General features: G+C 39.1%; 1 protein-coding gene across 1 annotated transcript in view; it reads left to right on the forward strand.

The window, feature by feature from the left end:
• Window positions 1-996: 996 nt before the first annotated feature.
• CHL1 (cell adhesion molecule L1 like) overlaps window positions 997-23,336 on the forward strand; it is a gene marked incomplete at both ends in the record, with an annotated part of 54,677 nt that continues 32,337 nt past the window's right edge. Inside the window, 8 exons of the mRNA XM_080625342.1 lie at window positions 997-1,087; window positions 4,463-4,568; window positions 6,201-6,391; window positions 14,545-14,667; window positions 15,767-15,937; window positions 17,719-17,766; window positions 19,655-19,775; window positions 22,812-22,996. Of these exons, the coding sequence (XP_080481468.1) occupies window positions 997-1,087; window positions 4,463-4,568; window positions 6,201-6,391; window positions 14,545-14,667; window positions 15,767-15,937; window positions 17,719-17,766; window positions 19,655-19,775; window positions 22,812-22,996 (1,036 nt within the window). The remainder of the gene's footprint in view (window positions 1,088-4,462; window positions 4,569-6,200; window positions 6,392-14,544; window positions 14,668-15,766; window positions 15,938-17,718; window positions 17,767-19,654; window positions 19,776-22,811; window positions 22,997-23,336) is intronic.

Below are 23,336 nucleotides of genomic sequence, written 5' to 3' on the forward strand. Positions count from 1 at the left end.
TTGCTTGGTGGCTTGAATCAGAGCTTGCTGTGCTATGTGGGTTGGTCCTTATCTCCAGCAGAATAGCCATGCCCTGAAATTTTTTCTTGCTAAATTATCTTGACAACTGATGTCTAAATTCTCTTGAGAATGATGTCCTTTAAGCGTTATTTGTTAGATGCACAGGTACAAAACATATAATGGCTAATATTTCGCTGAGATACTGTGAATGGTGCTGATGACTGAAATCCTCCATACACCCACATCTGTAAAGTTCTCTCTCCTTTACCCCTCTGTGAATTACACTCAAATGCTCATTAGAGCTGAATATGTCTCTTTTTTGGCAGGCACCTGACATTTTTCCGGTTAATGTAGAACCTGAGGATGTATAATGGATCATGTAAAATCTATGTAGAGTAGTTCTGAGATTATGGAGGAAAAGCAAAGGTTACATGTTCTGGTCCTTATTAATGAACTAAATTGTGTCCTTTTTAAACATAAATGAAAGATGAAAGACCTATGAGATATATGAACAAGGTCATTAGTATACCGAATTTCTCTCATTAGATGTATTACATTACTTTCCAACTTACACAGCTGTCATTAGAAAAATTTATGAAGTGGAATGATTACAAATAGGCCATCTTTTAAACCATCTCTACTTCTAATTGCAAAACACAAAATAATTATACTTCTGTGCTATAATGGGTTTTACTTTCGTGCATGTTTTTTTTTTGTCAGAAATGTAATAGAGAACTTTCCTGAAGCTAGGGGGTGGGGAGAGAGAAGAGGAAATTGTACCACTCAGTGCAGTTTTGCAATTTAGCTGCAAATCCTGAAACATTGATTTCAATTGGTAACCCTGTTAGAAGCAAGTTAATATTGCAAGCTAATGTGGTTCTTTCTTCCCCTCACTAGACTTTCGATTTCACATCCTTACATCTGATTTGAAGTGACGGCGAGAGGAAGCATAAGCTATCTCTCATTCTGTTTGGACTCCTTGTTTATGGAAGAGTGATGAAGATGCTATTAAGTACAAAAGGGATCACCATATGCTTGTATTTCTTTGTATTCAGTTTGGCAGCAGCTATTGAAATACCGTTATCAGGTGAGTTGTAGCTATTTTGCTGACCACTCTGATGTTTTGTTTTAATATCCTTTCTTTTTTTTTTTTTAACCTTTCCCTGAAGAAAAAAATATTAAATCCTGCTTTTCAGTTGTTCCATTTTGAATTTAATTCTGCCAGAACATGGCCTTTGGGAAATTCAGATGTGATAAAAATGTAAGCTACTTTTTTTGGACCTGTTTACGAGGACATGCTCACTCTTTGTTTAAACATCTTGTTGAATAAGAGCCCAGCATGCCCAGTAATTCCTATTTCATTGCATTCCATTCCATTGCATTGCATTCCATTCCCTTCCATTCCATTTCTGTTCTATTCCATTCTATTCAATGCCTCTCCATTCCACTTCATGCCTCTCCATTCCATGTCACCACTCAGCAATACAGCAGTCACTGGTGCTCTACAGCTTCATTGCCCAGTGCAAGCTCAAAGCGAAAGCAAGCTCTGCTCTTCCCTTGGTTTCATTTCCCTGGGGGTTCTTGCTTGCGCAAAGCAGCCTGTGCTTTGGAAGGACTTCAGACTTGCTGTCCTATCAGCAGCTGCCACTTTCCAGCTCTCCCTGCATGCAACATCAGCATTGGGCAGGCATGAGAGCAATTTTCATTTACTCCTGGCCAGGAAGTGCAGCCCCTGAACAAGTGTTGGAAACCATGTGCTTGTCATCAGTGGGTGTCATGCTTTGGGAAATACCTCATGGTATTCTTGAACATTTGTGTGTGGTTGGTCTTGATGCTCATGCTTCCCGTTCTGATTCTTTGGGAGACAGGGACTGCTTGGCCTGTCTTCCTGCTGCTGCTTTCCATGGTTCTTCGCTTTCCTTTTGCAGACTGCAAGGGATGTTTTTTCAAGCTAAGATGAAGAATGCATTGGCCTGCTCCTGGCTACACATGTGCTTGTGAGCATCAGCTCTAAAACAGAGTAAAAAATGCAGCCCAAAACAAACAAAAAACCCCACTAAATAACATAATGTAACATAAAATAAAAGTAACAAAACCAAAATAAAATGGAGTCATAAAATAAAATCATGTTTCAACTTGTATGCTTTGTGATTTGTGTCCTTGAAAGTGTTTTTGGACAGGAAAAGAACAGTCTCATTGTTATTCAACTTAGGGTGAGCATAGGGAATGGAATGGAGTGGAATGGAATGGAATGCAGTAGAATAAAATGGAACAGAAAGGATCAGAATGGAAAAGAATGGAACTGAGTGGACTACACTAGACTAGGCTAGAATAGAAACAGATTAGATTAAGCTATGCTGTTATGCCTACAACCCTGCATGACAAGTGATGACCTAGGTCTAAGGTGTCCATCCACAAAGGGGATTGGCTTCAAGCTGACAGAAGGTAGATTGAGATTAGACATTAGGAAGAAATTCTTCACTGTGAGGGTGCTGAGGAGCTGGCACAGGGTGCCCAGAGAAGCTGTGGCTGCCCCATCCCTGTTAGTGTTCAAGGCCAGGTTGGACAGGGCTTGAAGCAACCTGATCTAGTGGAAGGTGTTCCTGCCCTTGCAGGGGGTTGGAAGTGGATGAGCTTTAAGGTCCCTTCCAACCCAAACATGATGCTATGAATGAATAGAATCATAGAATCATAAATGCCATGATTCTATGGTTCTGTAAATGTAGCAGTAAACTTGCCTACTATTGTATATCTGGTGTTTGCAATCGGATGCAGCCCTTAGCTTTGAGGGTTTGGTTTTATCCTTCACATAAATTCCTCATTTTAGCTCTGAATTTCCCTGAAGCTTCTGTGAGGTACATATACCCTTACTTGTCTTGCAACCTGCTGTTTAAGTCTGAAAAAGGAGCAGATGTATGTCTCAAGGCATATGTTAGTCCCCAGAGAAGTATTTCCCATGCCTACATACCACCCTGGGGAACACCTCCTTTATCCCTCTCTGGCTGTGAATGCATTCAAACTGCCTGTTTTATACGGTTGGTATGGTTTTTGGACACATGTAAAATATGGGATGAGGCTCATAAGGAGCAATACAATGAACACCAGTGGACCCCACTGCCTGGAGTACAGCCCAGACGTCCCAAGCTTTGCATTTTTCAAACAGAAGTGGACCAGGAGGATTGCAAATTACAGTTTTTAGGGGGTGGGGGAGAAACCCAACAGAGTAAAACTCTATTGATTTTATGAATTGCAGTGAGGGAAAATAAATAAATAAACATAAGGAAAAAGACATGTAGGCTCTTTGCAGTGCTTTGGGTACTGTAGCCTCAGAATAGGACACAGGCCAGTTGCAGGGCATCATGTGAACCTGCTGTGAGCTGTTAGCACTCCAGAGTCTGCCAATAGCCCTGGCTGCAAAGGGGAATCAATCAAGCAGGGTTATAGGATATTTTTCTAAAGCTAACTGAATTTGGTTAGCAGCACTTGTAAGTAGAAGGTGTTTTTGGAGGAAAGTACAGCAGTGGCTCTTTGTGTTTAAATAAAGTAAAAGTGGAGCTGTGGCTGTAAAGTGCAGGACAAACTGTCTGGGCATCCACTGCTTTTGTGTACCTAAACAGGGAAACCACCTAGTCCTTAATTTGCTTTAATGAAGCGTTTTATATTTTAATAAAAAGGAATTATGTCTGATCAGTGAAGCTGGTGGGCTTGGAATTGTTCAGCTTTGAGACCACATGGCATGGCAAGGCACCACGCTTTGCTCGAGCTTTAAGCTTCCTGGACTTAAAAGAGAAACCAAAGAGCATGTTAATTTTCTTCCTGGCTGTTTATAACAATGTGATGATCCTATTATCCTCAGCTCCGCTGTGGGGAGCATCCTCCCTCGTATGGCTCTGTTATACAGACACTCACAACACTTATTCCTCCAGAAAAGAAAAAAGTTAGGAAAAGAAAAAAGTTAGGGAACCATCATTGTGTTACCATGTCACTGACAACTGCTGTACCCTAGAGGGGGCATTAAGTATCTTTTCAGTCCATAGATTTCCTGGCAATTTTATCCAGAGTGGACGTAGCAATTTGCTACTTCATGTGTGTGTATCTGTCTGGGTTAAAAAGCCAGTTGCTGACTTCACCACTGAATAAATTTACCATTCCACACACCCATGCTTTGACTTTAGCTTTAGCATAGCCGCAGCTCTCCTCTGCCCTGGATGGGTTGGTCGTACATGGAAGCGTGTGCAGGTGATGCCTATGAGTGGCTGGTTGGGTGCAGTCAGTGCCATCGAGCTTTCCTCTGGCTGTTGGGGCAATAACAGTGTTCAGTCTGGGGAACAGAGAGTGTTGGCAATGCCTCACTCTTTGCAGGTGTAAGGCAATCCTGACATTGAATCTTTCTAAGAAATTACCTGAGCGGAGCACAGCTTTGCTTGGATGGTGTTTTAACCTGAAACTTCTTTGTGTTCAGTTGCACAGCTTCCGACAATCACGGAGCAATCCCACACCCAGGTTGCCTACCCCTTTGATGAGGACTTTACAATTAAATGTGAAGCTAGAGGAAACCCACAGCCCACGTGAGTACTGCTTTCACCCAGAGAAGCAAGCAGAAATTGAATTTGCTTGTAGCCTTTGCCAAACATCACTATGGTTTTGAGGAGGAGAGGGATAGCTGATGTGCAGTAACCTGCTCATCACTGTAAGACAAGGTTAAGGTTTGGGTTTCCATTTAGGCCATTCAGCTTTTATTGCTCCATCACTTCCACTCACTCTATGAATACATATCAACATGTCTTTTTCCTGTTGGTAGATGTCCCTTGCATGTGCTGAGTTCACCCTCTGATTTAAAAAAGCTTGTCTGGGCTGTGCTGCAAAAGATAGGAGATGAGTAATGGTAATCAAAGGGTCTCAGCTGTTCTGCCTTTTCCACAGCCACCCTATAAAAATACCAAGCACATTAAACTGTGTATTCAAAGATCACATTAGCATTTTATCTGATACCTTGTCTGCACCTAGCATCATCATGGCCATGGTGATGTTACAAATACACACATAAGGAGTTATTCAAATAAATATCTAAAGGTAAGACTTACGTATTTTACACCAGTGTGAAAAGGAAAAAAATTTAATGAAAATGTGATTAGCAAAAATGTAATAACACAGTAAAAACTTCTCCTGAGGCTTTCACCACTGGATGGTGCATGGGCTAAATTAATAGCTGGTTTGCATGTTATTTTTACTCTGATCTTTCCCTTCTTTTTTACCTGCAGCACAATTTAAACTTGCTTTAAAAAGCCAATTGTTACTTTATATCAAGATGATTTGATCATTTTTACTTGAGCTCTGAATGGAGATTTGTAGCATGGTAACAAATATCCCTTGTTTCACTGTTTATCAGTGGATTAATGAAAGTTTTCCAGCATATTTAAGTGTATGTGTTAGTGCTGGTTAGGCAATAAGAACCCATATTCCCTTCCATACTGTAGCAAGGCAGTTTTACCAGTATTAGTGAAGTACCAAAACATACATTTCTGTTGACTTTTTTTCTCTTAGAACATGACAAAATATTGAAAAATGTACATCTTCCATAGATGCATGTAATAGTCTAATTTCCAACTGTCTCTGATTTTTAATCACTTCAGCCGTATTTCAATCCATCTAAGACTTTCAGATATATAAACTATGGCCAAGCCTTCAGCATTAATCAAAGTCACATACTAGTATCATCAAAACTACAACTGATTCTGTGTCAAGACCAGGAGAAACTCAGTGGAGTCATCTTGGTTTCTCCTTGTTTTGACCATGGTATCTCCTGTAGATAATGAGAAAAGCTCCTGTCAATCTTTGCCAGTCAAAAGTACCACCTCTTCTATAGACACAACTTTTTTGTAGGCATACAGTTCTTTTCACTCTGTGCTCTTGCTTTCACAGATGGCCTCTCTCATTTATTGTCCTTGCCTTAAGCTTTGTGTTCATTTCATGTCACAATCAGTTATCCAAAAGTAAAGTGTCTGATAGGAGAGACATGCCCAATAGCTACCACAACTTATGGCAGCACAGTGATTATTTTGCCATTTAACTCTCTCCTACATCAAGTTTTTTCTTGTATTTTAATAGTACACTTTTGGACCCCTATTTACCTCTGGTTTTGTACCATAATGCTCCCTGTTCTGTGACCTGTCTTGTGTAACACTGGTCTTGTTTTTCAGCTTTAACTGGACTAAGGATGGAAAACCTTTTGATTTGTTATCTGACCCAAGGATAGTTGCAACTAACAACTCTGGAACATTTGTGATTCAAAACCGTGGAATCATCAGCAATTTTCAAGGGAAATATCGTTGCTTTGCATCCAATGTGATGGGAACTGCCATGTCAGAAGAAATTGAGCTTATTGTTCCAAGTAAGGGCTTTTACCTGGCTTTTGGTTTGGGGCTTTTTTTAAGATGAAGACTGTGTTCTCTCAAATTAAATAGGAAAGCATGAATTACTAAGGTAGTATATGGTAAAACATGCACTGTTTGTTATTCAGTGAATATTGGAAGAAAACGCTCTGTGTGCCCCCTGGAATGATTTAATTTTATTCCTGGTTTTGAGGACAGAACCCAAATCTGAATGCAGGATTTCAGACAATATCTCTGGACTATCAACCCCTTACATGTTTCCACATGCTGATACTGATGCTCCTTAACAACTTTTATAAATTCAAATGCACTGGGTAGATTATGTATATATTTTCCCTAATATATTCATTTGGAAAACATTTATTATTTACTTTTCCTTTCTGAGTATTACCTGCCCCACTTTGCCTGTAGAGGATGGGTTGATAGATAAATTGGTATAAATCTTTTAACAACCATCTCAGAAGAGCTGAATGTTCAATGACAGGAAATGACTTTGACTTGAGTATTCAAATGCTTTTATAAAGTATTTGGTTTGCCTTTGCCATAACCTCCATAAGAATTGTTTTGATTTGTATTTGCTTAAGAGCCACTATTTGCTCTTTTGATGTTTCCTCTTCTAATACTTTTCTCTTTCTGCAAAGAAGAAAGCATAAATATTGACAAGAGTTGTGGTCTTGTAAATTCTGAATCTAATTTGGGCAGAGATAATTTCTGAGCTGATGCCAGCCCATCATGAAAATAAAGTAATTAAAATATTTGGAGAGATAAATAGCAGAAAAACCCATCAGAGTAGCTATCTTAACTGCAGTACAGCTATTGAAAGATATTAGCTCTTCATGAAAGATGGGGATAATGGCAAACATCATGAAATAGAAATATATTAAAGATTAAAAATGTAGTGGGCAATAAAGGAATAGGAAGTCATTATAATGGAAAAGAAAATTGCTTTCAGTCAGATCACGTTGGGGAAATTTTGTAAAAGACACTGTAAGTTTGGGCAAACTCCTGAGTTAAATTTGGAGTGTTCTCGCTAATACTGAAGGAATGTATTTGATGAAGGGTTAGGATTTATGTGAAGCTTTCACTTTCCAAACATATATTGAGAAGTAAATGCCATGAAGAGTCATAAGACTGTAATATTTCAGCTTGGCAACCATGACGGAGTGCCCAGAAGCTGGGAGGACAGTATGGTCTCTATCTCAGAGCAAGGAACAAGGAAACAGAAGCTGGGGGAAAGGATGGGAGAAATAGCAGTTTATTCCTGCAAAATAGCAACTGATACAAATGTCTGAAAGCTCAAAGTGATGTCATCCAATCAACTGTGAGTTCATGAGTCTGATGTCAGTACCACTCAGGGTTTGATATAAATACTTATGAGGAGAATATTAAAGACCTAAACTGAATGGAAAATGAATTCAAAAATATAGCAGGGAAAATTACTGAGCCTAAAAACTTGTCCTTCCATCCTTAACGCAGAGGAGGGAATGGGTGATTTTAAGGACCAGGTTTATAGAAGTAGCATGAAATTTACTGATACAAAGCTCAAGGATCTGATAAGGATGGCATTGATGCAACTAGCTTTGTACCAATATGTGTAAGAACTTGAAGTCTGGAAATAACATAGGAAGATGAACACACAATTGCTCTTAAATTCAGGGTTGAAATACATGAAAGAAGAGGAAAATTTGAAGCAGAACCTTCATAACAGAAGTAGAAAGGACAAGAAACTTCCCTGGCTCCACAATGGAGGAAGGTGGAACATGGAGCAGACTTTATGATGGAGCTGGGTGGCATGGAAAAAGTAGAGAATCAGCAGTGCAGTGGGGTTTTCAGACTAGATCCTGTATTTCCAGGTTCCTGGAATGTTTTGTTGTCAAGTCACCTGAATGCATTGTGCGCATGTGGAATTGGTGTGTTCACATGGCAGGGGATGCCTCCACAGTCTTCTCAGCTTTTGAAGTGACAGGAAAGGTCTACCTAGCTACAAAAAATGCTTCTAGCATGTCAGTGCAGATGAAATGGGCTATGAGAAACATTTTTGTCATGTATTTTTTACAGAAAATATCCCTAAGAAGCATTTTAGGTATAATAACTGGAGGTGGGAGAGTCATGGCACTGTGGTCATGTTGAATATAAGGCACTTCTCAGGGGCTGGGAGAGTTCCTGGGAGAGGGGCCTGCTAAAGATGCCATGTAAATGTATCTTTATGAGTGCTCCTCGTGAAAGACATAATTTATTTTCCTTCCAGATGATTTTATGGATTTTTTTTCTTTGGGAAATTTATTTCATATTGCACTGCATTGCATAGTATTCCCTAATGCAATAGCTTGGTGTTTGGTGAGGAATTACTGAGATTACATGTCTTCATGTCTTGCTATATAGTCTCTACCAACTTGCGGTTTCTTTAGGGAAATAGCATTCTGGAGTAGAAGATTGCACAAAGTTTTATGACAGTAAGACGGAGTTTATTGAACTAATGATGTAAGTTGGCTGCACAGGTAGGACAGTGCAGCTGACGGCAGCTGAAGTTTTTTGCAGGACCAAGACAATGATGCCCTTACTCAGGGCTTTAGACAGGACAGAATTATTCCCTTTGTATTCTGGCCAGGGCAGTGGAGTTAATGAAACTTCTTTTAAGCAAAGGTTCTCAGACCCATTAGTATTCAGAGCAGTTCAAGACATCAATGTAATGTTTCAGTGAAGGCATGTTACCTCCAGCAGCAGAATATTGTGGACCTCTTTGCTACTGAACTGAAAAAGATCCGTAAAACTGGAAAACAAGAACAAGTTAATGTCTGTATCTGAGACTACCGTGTCTATACTCAGAGCAGATAATTTTTGCTTTTGATGAAATATTGCCTATACTAGCTTGAGTAGATATTAAATATACTAGGGGTAGTTAGTAACAAATTAACTGAGAAGGTATAAGCATGGTTGTTGTCAAATGCGAGAGGAATTTTAGTGCCAGTATATGAAAAGTCCTAAATCCAGAAAGTAAATACATGGTACAGATAAAATATTAGAGGAATTCACCCAACTCCCACAGCTTTTAAGACACATTTAGTTTTATTCATACTCTGCTGCCATGAATTCGTTCATTTAATGGTGCAATGTAGATGCTGCAAATTAAATCGGAATTCAGAGGGTAGTAGAAGACACCTTTGATTTTTTAAAGTGTTGGATAGTCTATAACTGTGCTCAAGTGAAAGAGAGCTGCTGATGCATAGATTCACTGTAAATTAGGTAATCACTGACACAGAAGGGTTTGGGATAAATTACCTCTATTCACCCACAAGTTTTGAAGCAGAGACTGGTACATGTGAGATCACTACATGCATTCATGGTAATGATGCAAAGGTGGCAGTGCTTTGCCAGCTGTATTCAAGTAAAATGTAAGCTACTTGGCAAGTCACTATGCCAATGAAGTGAAGAAAACACAGCAAGTCAGATTAGGCCAGGTTTTTTCTCATAAATTACGTTTACACTGGAGAAGTAGAATACTGGGTTTGTAAGGTTGCTGCCGAAAAGGAGAACAAAAGACTGTTTACTCACAGTAGTCATTCCAGGAAAGCAATAGAAATGTCAGCAGAAATGATCATTAAATCTTACTTACATAATGAAAACACCACACCTCCCCTATATATGTTGACATTAAGAAGCGTGGGGAAGAATGGGGTTTGAGGATCTCTATATGTTTGCATCGTTTAAAAAGTCCAGATTGTTACAAGATACATGCAGCATGAAAATGAATTTAAATGGTGAGAACACAAACTTCAGCTACCCTCCTCCTGTATTTAGGGAATCTGTTGCTTGGATTACTGAGTAGGCTCAATGCCAGAGGAAGGAGAAGTACAGTTTAAACTTCTTTAATTAACTGTAGTGTAAAAGGCTTTTCATGGTAGACTGCATCAAGATTTATGCTCAGTATTTCTAAAGCTACTGCTCCAAAAGACCAAAGATCTGAGAACGGAAATATAGCCTAAACATAAAATTGTGCAGTGGCAGGCTGTGCTATGCCAATGATGTTAGTTCTTGAATTCCCAGAGAAAGCAAAACCTGTGTTAATATAAAAAAACAAAAGCCAAAACAAACCAACAAACAAACCCAGATGTGAATATTGTGAAATCATTAAAAGATATTGAGCTGATTTTAAAATAGGAAGCTCTGTGAAGGTTTTCAAGTATAGCATTTATAGAAGAGAAAACAAAAGAGAGTAACTCTCTGAGAATGTGCAGATGATGGAAATAAAATTGAAACCTTTTGCCTCCTAAATCAGTGTCCTATACTTTTGACAGTTTTTCTGGTCATCTAAATCATTGGTATCACTCTGATTTTTGTCAGTGACCCTAATTTTGGAAAGGGTGCTAGAAATTTACACAGAAAAAAAAAACTATCATAAAAGCTTCTTTGAGAGCAAATGGACTGATAGCCATTTGGTCTTCCTGACAGCCACATTTTCCCTAACTTTTTCAATTTAATGAAGCAATTAAAAAATCCATAAATTAGCAGGATCATATCTCATAAACAGTTCAAAGGCTCCAATGAAAATTACAGTTTTAACTACTGCTTATACTACATGCATCAGAATACCAATTGATACACTGGGATGAGTACTGGAAGCTGCCCAAGCTGTATTCAGTACAATGTGTGCAATCAGTGACTGTAAGTCATGTTTAAGATTCTTTGATGTGTTGGGCTATTCACTGGACAAGACATAGATCTGTATAAAAAAAAGTCAGCTAGTAATTAAAGTGTCTGAGGAGCTGGGAATTTCCAGGATATAGAAATATCTTAACTGTTTCCACTTTCCCTCATTCTTACATTCTTTAAGTATGTATCGCTATGGAATAATTTAAGAACATCCATGATGGGAGAAGCTAAGCCTCCATCTAGTTCAGGACACTTCTCCAGCAGCCCCCACAGAAAAGGGTATAAAACCACACCCAGTATATGTTTGCTAATTTGCTAATTGCTGATTTGCCATAATGACTTGACTCCTGTTTTACATTAGGTACTGGTAGAACACAGACACAGGGGCCTCAAGAACTTCTGCAGTTACATAGAGAAACCCTTTTCCTTCAGTTCAATTTCTCAACATGTCATACAGAAACACATAAAATACCAGATTGAATGGATTCTGTTCTTGCCATAGTTGAGACCATTATAGTTGTGTTGAAGTCATTGTAGTCAGCAGTAAGATAAAAGCTAAGCTGTAGAAGAAAAGTGTGCTAATAGGTACCTGAGTAAACCTGACGCTATCCTGCTGGGGACTGGAATACTGCAACTGTCGTTGCTAGATTTCTGAATTCATACTGCTAATTTCAATTTAGATTTTCATATTGTATTGGTCTTCCTCTTGTTTGCTTTTTGTTGAGATACTGCATACTCTGAACAGATCAGAAGTAGGAGAGAGTGACCCAGCCTCCTTTCTGATATTTCTCTTAGCCAACCTAATTTGACAGTGGTATTTCAGCCTAATCTCAAGCACAGTTCAGTCATTAAACTTTGAGTCACCCCAGGGATTAAACAGAGCCTGGTTCCTTGCACAAATGACTCTGGACACTGATAATCTTCCATTTCTATGGTTTACACACTTTCAAAGTACTGTAATTCTGTTTTCTGAGCGCTGTGCAGCCTTGTCAAGAAATAACACTTGGGCAGCAAAGCCTTTCGCAAGACTGTTTTGAGAGCTTTATATGCCATGGTGGGCCTTTAGAAGATGTTTCCATAACAGAAGCCAGGTGTGCAGTTTCTCATCTTCCCTAAGGCTGTTTCATACATGCCACTTGATTGCTTGTGTCGTGAGACAGGTGTCCTGCTGGCACTTCAGCAAGCCTTTCTCAGAGTCATTAAATAGTGTTGTTCTCCCCTGTGTTATGGATATGTGAGAGTTAGCACTTGGAGCTACTCTGGATTCTCTGTCCCCTCTCATTATATCTGTGTGTGGGGAATTGTATAAAAGATTGACATGACAGTTTTAATGGTACCGCTGCAAAGAGATCAATTGGCTGTAAATTTTACGGTGTCCATGTGCTGCTTTGATAACTCCATACAGTATTAAACACTTTCATGACACAATTAATCTTGGATGATATTTTTGAGCTTATTTCCGATGTGATAGTTTCTGCGATCAGCCACAAATCAGTATTGATTAATTCTGGAATGTCCACTAATTAAAACAGAGAAACACTGAAATAAATATATGTGCATTCTGAAGACTAATGTGCAAGAGCCAAAGTCTAATGTAAGAGTAGCTTCTTTATTTTATTAAATCTCTTCATGAACAATTCAGAAGCAGTTATTTTTTGAGTCTTTGACACTGTTGCACCCCAGCATGAAAATATGCTTGTCAGAAGGTCTAGCCCAGCAACATATCATGAAAGTCGAGTTTTCCTCTCTTGCAAAACTTAAAGGGTTCAAAACATTAAAAGTTATGCATTGAGAGGAAAAATCGAAGTTTTCCAATGTTTTTCACAATGAATTAAATGAAGAAAACCAGCATGGAATAACCCAGAAGGCCTGACCACCTGTGGTTTGAGTACTTGTTCAAGGTGGAGGACATTTGGGATTTGAGCACATAGTCCCTTTGTTATCTGAAACTTCACCTACAGAGTGAGTAATGCTCATTAGCTTCATTTTGCCTCTCCTAAGAATTCATAACACATTAATAATCCTCCTGGAGATAAAATCTGTGCATAATCTGCATTCAGGCAATCAGCATTAGAGTGACTGCTTCTTTTATGTTTACTGATCCTACAGTGTAGAGTCTCCTCAGAGTGAGTCCTGGCCCTGCATTTCTCACCTTCCTCCTTCAGTTTGACTCCCCCAATGTGACACTGCAGATATCCTGCAGAGCCCCTGGACCACTGATGTTTCAAATTGTTTATTCGTTATCAGAGTTCCCTGTCATGACTTGAACACCAGGATGGCAATATTTTCTGTGCCAGATTGACTCCGCACAGCTGGGATGCTTTCATTCCTTTGCTGTTTAATCGCTGTTAATTTTGCTGTTTAATGGGGTTGCCTGAACTGAAACTTTTGCTGGTTTGAACTTGCCTAAAATGAAAGCAAAAGACAACATCTGCCCTGAAACTGTCTTAGCTAAATTTGTTTAAGGAGTGGTTATTTTTCACAAACTGATTTTGTTGCAATAATCTCTGAGCTGCAGCTTCCCAGTCCTTGGCTTCGTGTGGGCTCCAGCCCAGCTCTGCTTCCCCTCTTCTTTTATGCTGTCCGGTGGCATTTTGGGCTGGCAAGACTGGCCAAGTTGCCCTGGTTTGCCAAGCATGGTTCAGGCTTTAGCCAGCCTGCTGGCATCAGTGCTGATATTCTGGGTGTTTGAACAATTCCTTGAACAATTACTCGACATACATTTAAGCCCAAATAGCGGAGCCATTCTGAACCCTGTGTGTTCTTTCGTGCAAAGCCTGTCTCTGCACCCCGAGGGACAAGCTTGCTGAGAAAGTCTGCATCTGTACAGCAGGGGTTTTACACCTGAAAGGATGAGAAGGCCATACAGTCTTTAGACCAGTCTTCTGCTTCATCTGATTCTGGAGGTGGATAACCGGGACCACTCCAGGCACAAGGTTGAATAGCTGCCTAATGCCTGTCCTCATCTGCATTGACTTGTGGTTGTTTCATTGGAACCATTTTTTAACCAAGACTTCCCAGAACATACCGCACTCTCAGACTGATTTCTGATCCCCTGTGAGCAGCCCAGGACCTATCAGTGCATAGTCATCTATGCCAGTTTTAACCTCAGGCTGCGATTCTGTTTGACTTTTAGTTGTCCCTTCCAGACAGTGCACACAAAGGAGCTATAGAAAGCATTTGAAAATAAATGAATTAAAATAAAGCATAAGCAAAGCCCATGGGCATCACAGACAAGTGTTACAACCTCACAGTTCAGTTGCCTGGCTTTCAACACTGCAATCTGTGCACTTTATGAATGAAGATGCAGCAGAGATTTCTTACTCTTAGTAAATGCATTGCTACTCTGTATCACCTTGCAAATAATAGTAGTAACTAAAGACAGATAATGTAAAGGATGATGCTAAGGTAAATGTATTATTAAAAAGTTTATTAAGCGGGAAACAAAGGGCAAAATTTCAAAAGGTAACAATAAAAGAGGAACTTCTTTGTTTCTGTGCAGGTGTACCAAAATTTCCAAAAGAAAAAATTGAACCTCTTGACGTGGAGCATGGTGATTCTGTGATTTTGCACTGTAATCCCCCAAAAGGCATCCCACCTTTGCACATCTATTGGATGAATATTGGTAAGTAAACAATTTTAACATGATTCGTATGAGGAGGTTTAAAACATTTGTCTTCCAGAGCAGTTTCATTACAGATTCATAATTGATGGGAATGGTAATTGTGCAAGTGCTTAGGAAAAAATCTGGATACTGAAAAACAAAATTGAAAACTGGAGAATGGGAATATGTTTTTACATAACACAAAGCTAAATTGTAGGGTACATTGATACAACATATTATTAAATGACACATCAGAAATCTTACACATCAGTAAATGAGTTTACCAGTAATAAGGACTACTGAATTTACAGTAGAGATGATAAAATGTGTCAATATATTATTTCTATCATTGCTATTTTATTCTTTTCATAAACTAATGGTTGATTTATGATTCTAAGAAAAAAAAATCTGCCAGGTATGTATAATTAGTTCCTTGTGGGTTTCTGTCCTATTATTCTTCAGCGTTTGTGTTCTGTGGCAAATTCTGGCTCTTGGGAAGCAAAGTAACTCGGATTGCCACCATGACATGAAGAGTTTGTTTCTGATGCTGACCAAGTATTTGCAGAGACAGGGTGCCAGATTAAACCTCTCATCTTATAAGGCAGCCTCTCTACTCCTGACATACATATTTAGCACAGACCTGTATTTGGCTGGATCAACAATGAGACAATGCAACAACGTTAGTTCACACTAATACTTCCCTGCTGTAATCCGCAGTTACAGAAGGGCAAACTGTTTGGGAGACTGGCCATGGGGAACGTCTGTAAATGGTGATGTCCATATCATCATTATAGTCCTTTGTATTGGGGAAAGGTGCATGATATTTCTTTTCACCTAAGCAGGAATTTTGTACTGAGTATTTTTTAATTACCAAATTTCATCATTATTTATTTTTCATATATTATATAAAATACATATTTTATATAAAATATTTATTGTTTATTATCAGTTGTATACTGAATCTTGGTAAATAACCTGTTTGTTATGCTGGGTCTTTTGCCTCTTTTGCATCAGTTGCATTCTGTATGTGGAAGCAAGCGTAAGACAGGGGAGCATTAGTAGTCATATTGGTGAAACATAGCAGCATCATTACCATATCACAATTATTTTTTCTTGCTAGATTTGCAGCACATTCCACAAGATGAAAGGGTTTCTATGAGCCTTAAGGGAGATCTCTACTTTGCAAATGTGGAAGAAAATGACAGTCGGAGTGATTATTGTTGCTTTGCAGCATTTCCAAGACTGAGGACAATTGTACAGAAAATGCCAATGACGCTGAAGGTTTCCCGTTGTAAGTCTGTGGATGAGTAGTTTCTTGTTTTCTGTTGTTTTTTTCTGACTCCCCAGGCATCAGCAAATGCAGATGTGTGCCCTGTGTCTATGATGCGATTCTCTGAAGAAAATGCATGTTACTGTGCTTATTCTTGCATTATAAGCCTTACTCTAAGGGCTAAATTCAACCGATAAATGCTGTTTGCAAGCTGTTTGGGCCCAAAGGGCCACATTCTTCTTCCTATTCTCCCTCCAGTGAAAGCTGGTGATGCATTAGGGAAAACTACTTCTCTTGCAGTCACCAATGGATGGGCTTCACTGAGTCTTGAGGACTTTCTGTGGCCATATCCTCCTTGGGTGCCAAACTGGGTTGGTCTGGGTGTGGCAATGTGTTCGGGAGGAACAGTGCTTGCCAGGTCTTTGCAGGCTTCCTTGAGCATCAATAGTGACAAACAAGGCATTTTCCATTTCTTTAATGAAATGTAGTGTAGGGAGCAATGAATTGTATTTGTATTTGAATTGCATTTGGGTGATATGGTTTAGTGTGAGGTGTCCCTGCCCATGGCAGGGGGGTTGGAACTAGATGATCTTAAGGTCCTTTCCAACCCTAACTATTCTATGATTCTAATTGTATTTGTTTATTTATCTTAACATCTTTTTATTCCTGCAGTCTCCAAGGGTCTGATGCAAAAGATGGTTTCAGATGCTGCCCCTGAGTCTTACTGGGGCATATGGGATTTTCTGTTCCACTGTCATACGCATGCATTTATTCAGTGTATACCCCCCTGCTGTGGTATCAAACTGCTAATTCAAGCTTCTTAAAGCCACTGAATGTATAGTCTGTATAGCCATCAGTGTTGGAAACAGAGGAAAAGAATGAAAATATCCAAGGAAAAAAAACCAACAAAAGCAGCCTTTTAGGGCACACTCTCAGCTGCAAAATCAGCAAAGCCCAACAGAAGCTGGTGGAACTAAGGCAGCTTATACTAGCTGGAGATCCATCCTCCTTTGCTTGAATCTCCTTTGGCTGTAATAGTTTCTGGTATCACTTCTACTACTTGCTGAGTCTGCCTGTGCCCTTAATATCAATCTTCTGTTTCACTAATACTTCTGACCTTTTGAGTTTATGCAGCCCAGAAAGTCAAGGAGATATTTTCTTCATGAATGAAAGCCTAATATTTAATATATGATTTTGAGAGTTTTCTTGTTGGGATAAAAAGATAAAGAATTAATGTGGCTTTGTATCTCTTAATTCTTGCTTAAACCATATCTTGGGGAAATAATTGTGAGAAAAATATCAAAATGAAATGTTGCTCTTCGTGGATTTTCTAATGGGCCCAGTCCCACACACGTGCACACACCTAAATGGTTATGTAAATTCAGCTTGAGACTGCCCACGCCACTCTGTGACAAATCCCAGGTAAAGGACTGTATTTAAGAAAATACATAGAAAGAAGTTGAGCAGTAAGGATAAAGAAATATATAAAGATATAAAATTTCTTAATAGTAGTTACTCAAGGATTAATGTTTTTATTTATTATTGTAGTAGGTAGCTAGGATGAAATGATAATTATATCATCCATGAAGTATTTTGCAGAATGATACATATATTTGAAGAATATTCTTTGTATTTTCATGAATTTGTTGTTCATCTGTTGCTTTACTTTATGTTTTCCTTTGTTTCTTTCTTTCATGGCAGAAATAGGGGGGCATGTTTTTGTTTTGGTTGATTTATTGTTTCTTTTGATTCTATATCAACTATGCATGTTTGTGTTTGGTTGTCACTTTTATTTATTTCAGTTAAGCATGCTAATGACTCAGGCTCACCTAACGCTGCGGTTACTAAGGGTGAGTTAAATGCATCTGTTATTTAGCCTTTAAACAGAGAATCTACCATCTGAGATTAAATGTGAGCTGCTGCTCAGGAAACAGGAAAAAGAAAATCACAAAAGCCTCTTTATTGCGATGGGAATGGATTTAAATGGTCCATGGAGTACAATTTGCTCATCTTGTACTTTGTGACAGAAATCTGAAGTGCTTTTAACAAGGAGGTACCTTTCTTACTTGAGAAAAGAACATTCACATTTCAGAAAGTGCTGTAAGCAAGGAGGCTGACGTCCTATGTTTCTCGTGTTATCAGTTCAGAGCAGGAGCAGTTAAGAAGACTCTGGTGTTGGGTACCCACAGTTTGAAACCATGAATTCATGTCTAAAAGGTCATCCTGGGGCTGCATTACTTCAGGGTGAGCTTAAGGTGTGGATTTACAGAGCTTTAGGCGCTCTGTGTTAATTGTCTCCATATACAGCTCTACCTGCTGTTATGTGAGAAGTGGCTCTTGGCCATGTATTGCCCTGTCTGATACTCACCACAGCACTTCTTATCCTGGGGAGTCCCACCTTCCCTTGCTTTGTGTTCCCCTTGTGGAACAATATCCTGAAAATATTCTCCCTGTTCATACAGGCAATGTGGACAAGTCAGTAGGCAGCTAGCAGCTCTTCCTGCAGTTCTCCACTGAGCTAATTTTGTTTCAGACAGGTAAAAATGAGAGTTCTGGCTTTTGTATGTAGCTCTTGACTGATTTATTTGGTTACATTGCTTTTGAGCATCTTTGTGTTTTGAAATTCCCAATTTGAAACTCCTGAAAGACCTCATTTTGCTGGACAAGCACTGAAGTTTTTGAAAAGTGGATTCTCCTCCAGTGTTTCTTGATGGATAACAAAGCACAGAACAGACCAATGGAGGCTAAGCCTTCTGAGCAGAACAAGCACGGCTGGTGCAGAGTGACAGATACTTAAAAATCCTTTTTTTTTTCCCCTTGGAGAGATATCTGAACTTCTGTCACTGGTGGGGAAGGGGCACTGCCTGCCTTTGGCAGTGGAAGGTGGAGGGCAGATGGAAAATGTGTGAGCATATCCAGAGGCACCAAAGTGTTTTGCTGCAGCTTGGAGCACTTGTGACACAGATTTGTAGAGATACAAAGCAAGGAAAGGAAAAAAAAAAACACATTAGAAAATGGTTCAGAGAGATACATGTGATCTTTTACCAATTCATCTGCAACTGACTATTTTTTGAAGAAGTAGTACCATTTGGGGACTTATTCATTACTGTGCTAATTGTTATTATAGTGATAACTAGATAGCCATTTAACTCTCTGCATATTTCATCATGAAACCATTGTTTGGCAGGCTGGAACAAATGGTCCATTGAAATCAAATGCAGGTCAATCTTGTTTTATTATTTTAACAGTCTTCTTTACAAATTGTATTTCCATTACTGTAAATTTAATAATTGTAGCAAGAAGGACAATTTTATGGGATATTCAAGTCAGAAAAGATAGGGTTTCATCTTAGATTAAAATGTGATATACTCAATGCAAAAGAAAGGTGCTGGGAATGATGGTGTGCACTAGAAGATCAGCAATTAAGAAGACCAGGTTAACAAGTCTGGCTTGAGGTGTAGGATAGAAAGGGGCAGTGCTTGGGAAGCAGGACATGAAACTCCAGGAAAAGGGGCTTCACCAGTACTGCTGCCTGTTATTATTACTGTAGCTATCTACTGTCTGTTAGCAGGAGAAACAGGCAAATCCTGGATTATTCCTAAAATGTATAAGTAAAACCAGAAAATTGACAAATTGATGTCCAAAGCTTTCTGACAGAAGTAATGCTTGTGGCATATTGAAGGATAAACAAAGGCTCTAAGATTTCATACCTAACTTTTATTTTATTTTATTTTTTAGCAAATTTTATCAAGGAAAGAAAACCCAGACTGCTGATCCCTCCTGAATCTGCTGGCAGTAGCTCATCAGTCACTGTCATCAAGGGAGGTGTCCTGCTGCTGGAATGTATTGCTGAAGGGCTGTGAGTAATATGCAATACTGCACAAACCTTTTGAAACAGTATTAAGCAAAGGAAAAGCTATATTAAGAATTATGCAACTACAAATGAATATACCTGCCTGCCTGTACAGTTTCAAATTGGACTTCTATGCAGAGTTTTCGTGAAGTACGCATACTCCTTGTAAAGGAGCACAGAGCTAGCATGCAACATTTGTGTATTTTTTATTGCTATAGCTTATAAATAAGTAATTAAAATAATACCCTGGTAAGTACTATCCCTTTTTTTTTTTTTTTTTTTTTTTTGCTATAACCACTATAATTGAACATTTTTGAGTAGTGCAACCTTTGGTATGCTGAGAAACTAAATATCAGAATTCAGCTTCTGTGCTTTGGCTCACAATCTGTTTCTTGTCTAGTTTTGCCAATTCTGTTTTGGTTGAAAAATTATTCACCATTTTTCCAGGTGTCAGACTCAGGATTTTAAAAGCGAACTTCTTGAGTTCTTTGAGTTCCCCAGTTGCAGTGGGAGTTGCTAGTTTAGGAGTGGCTCTGAACCGGGACACTTGCTGTGGGCTGTTCACCAGCATCCAGAATATCCACAAAAAAAGATATTCTTTCCGTGATGTTCTCACAGACAACAGCATGTTGAGGAACAAAGTCCACAGCTATGTAAAAATACAGTGAACTGGAGTTAGCTATACTGATTTGATCCTGCTAGAACTAACAGTAATAGGCTACCTCCAAATATAGTCCCACTCCTGTGTTTTCTGCTTGGGCCCATGCCTGTGCATGTTTCTTGTGCTTTGTGCTGCAGGGATATGTCAACCTTATTATTGTGATCAGTATTTATATTAGGGCACTATTAAGTTCTAATTGTGGATCTGGCTGCACTAAGTATGGCAGAATGTCTCAGTGTTTGGTGTAAAAATATAGGAAAGGGTTAAAGTAGATGGTATGTGGTAGAAATCAGGACAACTTTGTTCCTTATTGTAATAACACACAACAAAATAAGGGTAAATAGGGAAAGCGAATGGCTAAATAGATGTTAAGTGCAGCCTTCACAATGAAGCTGTGAATAACTGTCTGAGCCCTTGCTCTTGCTGCTATAACTCATACAGACAAAAGCTCCACTTTGCCCTCAATCCAGCTTTCCAATTTTTACTGTGTGCTTGTAGATGTAATAGTATACCCTGGAAGAGTTGCTACCAGAGAAGGAGGTAAAGCGAAAATCTCTCCAACCACTAAACCTGCAGTGAAAGCACACTCGCTTCTGGTTTATTTGTGATAGAGCTTTTTGTTGAATGGAAGTTTAAATCATCATTTTGTCATGCTCTATGGTAGAGCATATGGTAGAGACAAAGCATATGGTAGAGACAAAGGTCTGTGAGTGCAGACAATGGTTAGCCATTTTATCCTCTCTATAAAATTCCAAAATCAGGATATTTGTCTGCCTGAACAAACATGTTTAGGGTATTTTGTTTTTCTATGTGGGCTTGAAAGGGTATTGCTCATTCAAGCTGGCAAGATTATGCCTCTGCAGTTGGTTGCCATTTCTGAGAGAAGGTGAATTATTTGTCTCTATTGGATTCACTCCAGGTATCTGCAGTGAGTTTTAGTTCCCTGTTGCAACACTTCCTTGTCTAATTCGCTACCCATCAAGCTAATATGGAGGCCCACAAACCTCCACAAGTCCACAGCTATGAGTTTATAGTGTTTTCAAAGACCTTTATAGGTAAATCACCTTTGAAATATACAAATATGAATTTTCATGTGTGAGAATTAATATCATGTACAAGAAGAGAAACAGCTTTCTGTTTCTTTGGGAAAATGGTAAAAATAAAAAAAAAAACACAAACAAACAAAAGAAAAGAATCAAAGAAATGTTTTTGTTTCACTCAAAATTTTCCAAGAAACATTTTTATAAATTATTTTTCAAAAAAAAGGTGGTTTTTAAAGTACTCACTTTTGAAAGAAAACAAATTACTTCTTTGTCTGATCCTCAAGCAAGTATTTTTTCATTGAAACCCTTAAAAAATGCAACATTTAGACCAAAATAAAGTGATATTTTTGTTTGTTAAAATTCCCATTTTCAGCAGAAAAAATGATCAACTTTGCCTATATCTCTGCCAATCCATCCCACCAAATGTCCACAAACCACGGAAGCGGATAGACTGAGACAGATTTCAAGTAACTAAGATCAGGGGCAGCCAACTGCAAAATAAGGAATTAAGTACATTTCCAATCTGTCATTTTTGAAGACTTATATTCTGAGTAATGACAGTGTCAGGGGGGCATTGCCTCAGTTCAACACCAAGGCAACGCAGAGCCTAACTTCGGTACAAGAGCAGGGCAAGGACTCCTGCAGGAAATAATTGGGTATTTGCACAGTTGTGCTCACTGCTCGTGGAAACCCATAATTTCGTAGTACCTGGGGCTTTGAGTAGCTTGTGCCCGGGCATTTTGCCACAATAACAGATGGACACAAGAGTAAGCAGATATGACACTGTGTATGTGCGTTGTGTATGGTGTCGGGGTCATAAAGTCCAGCTGGGAATGTGCAGACAACAGTCTGTCCCGGATTTCTGTGTCACTGCCGTTTGCTTTTTAAAAACGTAAAGAGAGTTCTCAGCCATCTCCAATGGTTGGCCACCTTTCTAACCAGGCAGGGTACTGAGTGAAGTCACTCTAATGAAGTCTTTACCTCCTTGTGTGTCCTCAAGTGCCCTTCTGGAGCAGGTTGAAGTCATCTCTGTTCCCTCTCCTGCAGTCCATGCCAATACGCATATGAGGAATGCAGCCTCACGCCATGGCCTGGTGTTGGCTGTGAAGACCCTACTTATAGGGGCCCTTCAACTCAAGAAGCAGTATAGACCAGTTGTAGTCCATAATATAATCCTTAGGATATCCCCAGTGTTTTAAAAAGGCTCAAAGGGCTCTGAAAACTTCACCCTGCAGACCGTATACACATGAAGTCCAGCAGCTCTGCCAATATGAAGTGTTGCAGGAGCCTACTGTTCAACTCGATATATATATTTTTCTTTTATTTCTTTGCTATTAGCCCAACTCCTCATCTAAGCTGGGTCAAGATCACTGGAAACTTGCCCAAGGATGAACCAGAAACAGAAAATTTTGGGAAGATACTGAAGATAGACCAAGTGACCACAGCTGATGAAGGAACATACCAGTGCACAGCAAGCAACCCCATGGGGAGAGCGAAGCATGAGTTCCACGTTCATGTGGAAGGTGCTGAGTACACTTTACTAAACTTATTGATTTTGAACAAAAAGGTAGTCAAAGGGAAGTGAATAATGGTCTTTCCTAATATCACTCAGTATAATGCATAAATTCAACCTACACTTATCTATTTATGCTAGCCAAGGACCCAGCCTATGGTTTTCAGAAGCTTGCAGAAAGTATCACCTTTAAAAAAAATTGAAAGGAAATAATGCATTTATTTTTCTGAACCATGAAGGCTCTACAAAGTGGTGGACAGGAGTACAAATACCTGAGCAGATCCTATACTCTAAAGATGTTAGAAAGGCAGAGATATTGATAAAATGTCTTGTATTAATCTGAATGTCAG

The sequence above is a fragment of the Psittacula echo genome (genome assembly GCF_963264785.1).
Source record: "Psittacula echo genome assembly, chromosome: 9".
NCBI lineage: Eukaryota > Metazoa > Chordata > Aves > Psittaciformes > Psittacidae > Psittacula > Psittacula echo.